This window comes from Euleptes europaea, chromosome 5 (genome assembly GCF_029931775.1).
Source record: "Euleptes europaea isolate rEulEur1 chromosome 5, rEulEur1.hap1, whole genome shotgun sequence".
NCBI classification, from domain to species: Eukaryota; Metazoa; Chordata; class Lepidosauria; order Squamata; family Sphaerodactylidae; genus Euleptes; species Euleptes europaea.
The window spans coordinates 82,865,449-82,873,051 of NC_079316.1; the positions used below are offsets into that span (position 1 = coordinate 82,865,449).

Here is a 7,603-nt window from a genome sequence, read left to right on the forward strand (position 1 = left end):
CATATAAAGTTTAATAGAGTGCAGTAGAACAACTGATGTTAGAAGGCTAGAATCAACAAAATCTTGATATTTCTATAAACTATACTTCTCAGTTGGGTAAACTGTCTTGACTTATGTAGGCCATTTATCTGAATTGTTATATTTTTTTTTAATGTCCCCCCTTCCTGTATTTTTCCTAAACCTTTGCTCCATTTAAAAAATAAAACATTATTTTTTAAAAAAAACCTGACACCAAAATGTATGTTATGAGGGATCCATGTAATATAATGTGGGGCGCCCTGCCCCCCCTGCGCTCGAGACGTCTCCCGCCGGTACAGGAGGAGGTTGGGATGGAGGAGCTTCCTCGGCCTCAGACCTTTCTGAGGGCGAGTCTGGCTTGAAATCCCCCTCAGAGGAAGCCAGGATCACCGTGCCGCCTGCCCAGTCGATCCAAAAGACTCCTCCTGTGCTCCTCCTCGGCCTCCGCGTCCTCCACCCTTTTATCCTCCTCCCCCCGGTGCCGCCCTCCACCCGTCTCCGTGACTTTCCCCGCCTCCTTCCAGCTGCCGTCCCTCAGGCTTCCCTGCCTTTCCCTGATTCCCGCCTCCCGCCACGGGGCTGAGCTTCCCCGCCCCCTTCCGCTGCGGGCGCGGCCGCCCATCAGCTGTCCAGCGGGCCGCCGCCCCCTCCGCTCTTCTTCGGGGCCGCCTCCTGGCCGCCGCCCCTCTCCACCTCCGCTGTTGCTGCCGCCCTCTGGCCCATCCATCCGTCGGCGAGGTTCACGGCCCCCTGCGAAGGAGACCGGGGGGCCTGGTGAGTTCCCGTGGGAGTCGGGCCGTTTCCCCGGCGCCCTGCTTCCCCCCGCGCCGCCTGCCCGCTCCGCCGTCGGCCCAAACCCTGCCACCGCGAGCGGCGGCGGTTCAGACGCCTCCTCCTGTGGCTTGCCCCCTTTTGGGGAAGGAGGAGGAGCCCCGCCAAGTCCGGCGACTCCCGGGGTTCCGGGGGTCGCAGGACATATAATATACCATTTATGTGATTAAAGTAACAATTCCTGAAGCTCAATTATCCAAGGCTACGTGATCCTCAACTCAACTACATCAAAGGAAACCCAGGGACTATGATGGAACTATTGTGAAGTAATTATAGTTCTGAATTTTGTTACATTATCAGCACACATGGGAAGGTTTAGCTTTGTAAAGAAAGTCTCAAGGCCCAGAGAGCGCTTAGGTATTCTTCATTGTCAGGGTCCATCTCTAGGGCTTGTTCATAGCACTCAACAGCTTGTCGCCTTTCCCCACTGAGTTGGTGAATGAATCCGAGGATGCCAAAGCTCTCTGCGTCTCCTCGACTTTTCTTGATTTTCTTTTCCATTAGTTTCTTCAAAGAAGCTTTGCACTTTTCTCTTGGAAAGGATTCTTTTTCAATTTTCAGCCCTTTCAGATAGTGTTCCACAGCTTCCGATTCTGAATTTTTTGAGAACAGCTGATAGCAGCCATACGAGAAGTGGAGGTGCTGTTGACAGCCTGGTCATCGCAAATACTTTCTGAAACGTTTCCTCTGCTTCCTGAAAACGTTTTGCTTCTACATACATGCCGGCCAGGTCCAGATAAGCGTAGACAAACTTGGTTTTGTGCTCTGCCGCCTCTTGGAAGTGAAAAATACAAAGTCTGATCAGCTCCTCCATCTGTTCTCTGGCTTGGCATTTGCCCATTTTCGTCTTTAAGAACTGCGTTCGGTAACAAATGCCAATCTGATGGTGCAGAAAGCTGGAGTTTGGGGTCAACCCCAACGCCTTTTTCAAAAACTCCAGGGATTTAATGACATCCCCTTTTCTCCTGTAAAATTTGGCAGCATACCTCAGTACATAGGGAAGGTCTGGATTCTTTTCAAGTGCTTCTTTAATGTACTTTTCCCCTTCTTCAGGTTGACCAATATCCTGCAGTTTCACTGCAAAGATAGGCACAACGAAAGGGTCATCGGGATTCAGACTTGCTGCTCGTCTCAAGGGCTCCAGCGACGACCCTTCTGCTGAGGATTTTTTCCCGTAATAATCTTCCATACGGTATATTGTGATGGCATAGCCAGAATTAAATTCTGGGTTTTGGGGCTCTTCCTGCAGTGCCTTTACAAAGCTCTCCTTGGCCTTTCCATAATAATTTTCCCCAAATTTGAGGAGCGCCCACCCCTTTTCACAGTAAATATATGGGAGCTGCATTTTATAAGAAAAGGTGCTCCCGTTTTCTTTGCAGACACATTCCACCTTCTTTATGTACTCTTGTACCTTTTCAAGCTGGCCCATGTGGTAGTACACCCAAGCATAGTTGCTCCAGGTAACAAGACTTGCTTTTTCTGTTTCCTCTGGACGCTCTGTTTGCACTGCCTCTTCGGCTTTCTGCAAATTTTCCAGAGCAGCTTCTTTCTCACCGTTCAAATGGTTCACGTAGGCCAGAAGATTGTAATTCTGGATTTTGGATTTGGAGGGCAAAAATTCAATTTGATCCGCTATTCTTTCCTCCAGGTCCTTGGGACTGATGTCCTCCTTCAGCAACATCCAAGTAAAATGGCAGTCGAGCTGCAGCAGGATCCTCCGTAAGGAATCTTTGGAAACCTCACTACAAAATGTGAGGGGGAAAGAGAGATGCAAATTTACATATTGCAAAGTGCGGAACCAAATTTGAAATTATTAATCCTGAACAATTTTTAAAGATGGCTTCAGCAGTGTATTTTTCTATTTGTATGCAATGTTAATATGTGTTTATTTTACTTCATGTATAGCCCACCTTTCTCACTTAGGCCTTTTATGCATGAGAATTTTACTTTGGGTTCGATGCTCTCTTGACCCACACTTTTCTGACCCTAATTCTCAAAATCCTATGCATGGTGATTGTTTGCTCCGTGGTTGTTTGTTGGAGAATCACCAGCAAAAATCCGGAGCATCTGAGTCCCTGCCCCTTGAAAACGCTGCTTTGTAATTGGTGGTAGTGTTTATTGTTAGAAAAAAATCACCACCAGCTCTCAGCGAGTGGGAACTCTGAAATGCCTCCACAAAAGGAAACAACAACAACAACTATCACTGCATCCCAGGGCTGAGCTGCCTGGAAGAAATCAGGCAGCAACATTGCTTCCTGAGTATGCAAAGACTTACTTCCTCCCAGCCCCTTTCCTCCTGGCCCGCAACTCCCGCACATTGCGCTTGCTGGAGGAGGAGGGGAAAACCCAGAATGCCTTATGCACACAGATGGCTACAATTTGAACTGAGTTGATCTCGGAGCAGACTTTAAAACCTTGGCAAAACAGCATCAGGAAACCCCAAGAAAAGTGTGATGTGAGAGCGAGGTGAACTCTGAGGGATGAAAAAATCATGCATAACTCCAAGGAAGAACTGAGTCAGTCCGGGGGCAGATGTGAGTCAAAGTACCCATGCATAAATGACCTAAGAGTCAAGGTGGGCAATACTGGAACTATGCTAGCAGAGTAGATTATAGATTTGGATTTATGCCCCTTTGGTCCCTTTGGAGTTGGTTTCCGGTAGACCTTGTGGCCTAACTGAAAGTTTGTTTTACGGATGACAAGGGAATCAAGAAATGGGAGTTTACCCTCAATTTCCTTTTCCATGGTAAACTGAATGTTTGGATGGATATTATTAAGATGGACTTTCTAAACCAGTGGTTCCCAACCTTTTTTTGACCAGGGACCACTAGGACTTTTTTGTTCGGTGCAGGAACCCCAAGGTTCAAAATAAAAATTCTGAGAATTTGAAAATAAACTTTAATCATAACTGTTAGTTAAACATTAAACTTAGAATAATATTTGAATATATATTTTTATAATAGAGAACTTTTAATTGAAAATATTAATTTATTATGGGTTTATAACTTTGTTTCGCGGACCTTAATTTAGTTCTCGCGGACGCCTGGGAGTCCACGGACCCCCGGTTGGGAACCAGTGTTCTAAACCATCGTAAACTCCCATTTCTTGATACCCTTGTCATTAGCACATTATCTTGATACTTACAGGACAATGATTAGCACATTACCTTTGATACTTTTTGCAGGACAATGATTCAGCTCAAACCCAACCCCTTTCTGACTATATATTACTCTTCCTACACACTTGACACTGAGAGACACTGTCCTTCAGTGTTACTCCTCTGAAGATGCCTGCCACAGCTGCTGGCGAAACATCAGGAAAGAAAATACCAAGACCACGGTCACACAGCCTGGATAACCTACAAGAACCAATGAACTCTGACCGTGAAAGCCTTCGACAATATTATGCCCCTTTGTCAAGATAGATCAGGGCTCCCCAACCTTTCCTGGTGCCTGCCAAGTGTTTACAGAAAGTGTGTAGGGCCAGGTGGGGCTCTTGCTCAGTAGAATTTCTGATTGGCTGTGCCAATTCAAATAACATTAGGGTTGCCAACCTCCAGATACTAGCTGGAGATCTCCTGCTATTACAACTGATCTCCAGCCGATAGAGATCAGTTCAGCTGGAGAAAATGGCTGCTTTTGCAATTGGACTGTAGGGCACTGAAGTCCCTCCCCTCCCCAAACCCCGCCCTCCTCAGGCTCCGCCCCAAAAACCTCTCGCTGGTGGTGAAGAGGGATCTGGCAACCCTAAATAACATAAGAAAGGCCCTGCTGGATCAGACCAAGGCCTATCAAGTCCAGCAGTCTGTTCACACAGTGGCCAACCAGGTGCCTCTAGGAAGCCACTAACAAGACGAGTGCAGCAGCACCATCCTGCCTGTGTTCCACCGCACCCAAAATAATAGGCATGCTCCTCTAATACTAGAGAGAATAGGTATGCAGCATGACTAGTATCCATTCTAACTAATAGCCATGAATACCCCTCTCCTCCATGAATATTTCCACTCCCCTCTTAAAGCCCTCCAAGCTGGCAGCCATCACCACATCCTGGGGCAGGGAGTTCCACAATTTAACTATGCGTTGTGTGAAAAAATTCTTCTTTTTATCTGTTTTGAATCTCTCGCCCTCCAGCTTTAGCAGATGACCCCGTGTTCTAGTATTATGGGAGAGGGAGAAAAACATCTCCCTGTCCACTCTCTCCAAACCATGCATAATTTTATAGACCTCTATCATGTCTCCCCTTAGCCGAATCACCACCAGCTCTCAGCGAGTGGGAACATTGTTTCAGTGGCAGCTGCCACTACAGAGTTGGTTTTATTTTCTCTCTTACTCTTCTTTCCAGTTTTTTTTTTAAAATATTCCTCTTTCCCCCTGTGTGTGTGTGTTAAGTGCCATCAAGTCATCTCCGACTCATGGCGACCCTATGAATCAATGTACTCTCCTCTTTCCCCCTACACTTGGGCTTTTTCAGTGTGTGCGCGTGTGTGCCCATCTCCCACAGTGACCATTTTGTGGTTGCGCCCACCACCCAGTGTCAGAATTTCCAAGGTGCCCAAAGGCTCAAAAAAGGTTGGGGACCCCTGCTGTCACTCATGCCTGAGTCGGGCTTTGAACCTTTAGGTGTGGCCTGGAGAACTCCCAGAATTACAACTGATTTCCAGATGGCAGAGATTAGTTCCCCTGGAAAAAAACGGCTGCTTTGGAGGATGGATTCTATGGCATCATCCACTCGCAATCACAAACACACACACTCCCTGCTGCCATGTCTGCTGGTGGCTATAAATACAAACCAGGCAGCCAGAAATGTAAGGAGGTAAAAGAAAGGGACCAAAAAGAAGCTGAAGGAAACCAATCTAAGTTCCAGCTCTTCAAATCATACCAGGCCTTTCTGAAGTCAAGCACCAATAACAGTAACTAGGGAAGCAGATGAATCAAACCAAGATGAAAACGATTTCAATATGGATACTGAGTACACTGCAACTAATTTTCAGTGTGGATCGTCCTACAGATTCTTTGCGTGCTGTCAGGGACTGTGGCAGAAGCTGAAAGAAGTGTAGCTGGCGCTCATTAAAAACAGCAGGAGTTCTACAACGGGTCCAGAACAGTTAAGGCACCGAGCCATCTTGTCTATTTGGTGTGACCTTCCAAGAGAACTTGACTTTGGGGGTTTTGCGATGAAAAAGGACAGAAAAATACAGCTTTAAGTTAATTGGCCAATCTTTGCAGCTAGGTTGGTCTGTAGGGTTGCCAGCTCTGGTTTGGAAAATCCCTGGAGATTTTGGGGTGGGTCCTGAGGAGGGCAGGGTTTGGAGAGGGGAAGCCCCCCTGGCTTCTAGCAGGCTGTAGGGTTGCCATCTCCAGGTTGGGAAATCCCTGGAGATTTGGGGATGGAGTCCAGGGAGGACAGGGACCTCAGTGGATACAATGTCATAACAGTCCACCCTCCAAAGCATCCATTTTCTCCAAGGGAACTGATCTCTGTAGTCTGGAGAGGAGCTGTAATTCTGGGAGATCCCCAGGCCTCACCTGGAGGATGGCATCTCTAATGGTTCAGGGTTTTTAGGATTCCATCCTTTGTTAGTTAACAGTTACATTTAGCTATGCAACAACTCCTCTGCTTGAGGCCATGCCAAGTATTAGATAAAGCATATAAACAAAAAGCCAGCAGTGGGCAAAGTTCTTTATGATTTCTGACCTACCTCATGATTTCGACGTTATTATCTGTTGTTGAGTAACTTGGCCTTTTCTCCCGAATGGATAGCCTTTCTTGATGTCTGCCAGTTCTGTTACAGTCTCCTTTTTAAAGCCACCCAGGACTGAATAGATTTGGGTGTGTGTTTTTCTGCTTGCTGGTAAGAGGAAAGTGAAACTAACACACAGTTCTTAGCAAATGAAACTGAATGCTGGCTCACTGCCAAACACAAAACTTTGGGATCCGTTTCCTCTTCTTCTGATCTCACTGGATTCCTCTGGGCAAGCCTCAACTTAGGCCCCTGGGTGGCAATTTTGTAAAACTGATGTTGATCATCAACCAGTCAGAAAAATCACTGGCCAAACAAAACAACATAAGGATGGGACTAAGTCCAGTATTCTGTTTCCTAAAGAAGCCGGGGGGTGGGGGGGAGAACAGTCCCTGTTCCAGCCTCATGCACAACTAGTTGGGTTGCCAAGTCCCTCTTTGCCACCAAAGGTTTTGGGGGCACAGCCTGAGGAGGGCGGGGTGGCTGGCGGATGCATGGCATTACAGGCTGCCTGAGTGGTGTGCTGTTGATAAGCAGCTGGAAAGAGCGTAGCTGTGTGGACGCAACAGATCTATCTACTCCTGACCTTGCTGTGAACTGTTTGCTCGGTTTGGACCTCAGCTTGGACTCTTGGACTTGGCTTTCGGATTACCTTTGGACTTTCCCCCGTGAGGTTTGAAACTGTTTGGGGTGTGTGTGCTGGGATATCACGACAGAAACCTTAAACCTGGAGCCAGTGCAGCTGGCGGAGCATGGGTTGGATGTGTGCTCTCCAGTGGGTCCCCATAAGGACCCCCGCTACCACATTTCCGGAGTAGTCTTAATGGGAAGCCCTACGTACAGCGAGTTACAGTAGTCTTGCCTGGAGGTGACCATTGCATGGATCACTGTGGTTAGGTCAGGTCAAGAGAGGAAGGGCACCAGTAGCCTAATCTGGCTGTGTTGGTCGAATGCCACCCTGGCTGTACTGGTGATGTCGCGGTTCGGGCCGTTAAGTGCCTACACTCTTAGAAT

At 47.4% G+C, this 7,603-nt stretch overlaps 1 protein-coding gene across 1 annotated transcript; it reads right to left on the minus strand.

The window, feature by feature from the left end:
- Nucleotides 1-1,162: 1,162 nt before the first annotated feature.
- On the minus strand, nucleotides 1,163-6,552 carry LOC130478342 (interferon-induced protein with tetratricopeptide repeats 5-like). The gene is given in 3 exon segments (XM_056850489.1): nucleotides 1,163-1,498; nucleotides 1,500-2,591; nucleotides 6,548-6,552. Coding segments are annotated over 3 exon segments (1,431 nt in total). The 3' UTR covers nucleotides 1,163-1,164.
- Between the last annotated feature and the right edge of the window lie 1,051 nt (nucleotides 6,553-7,603).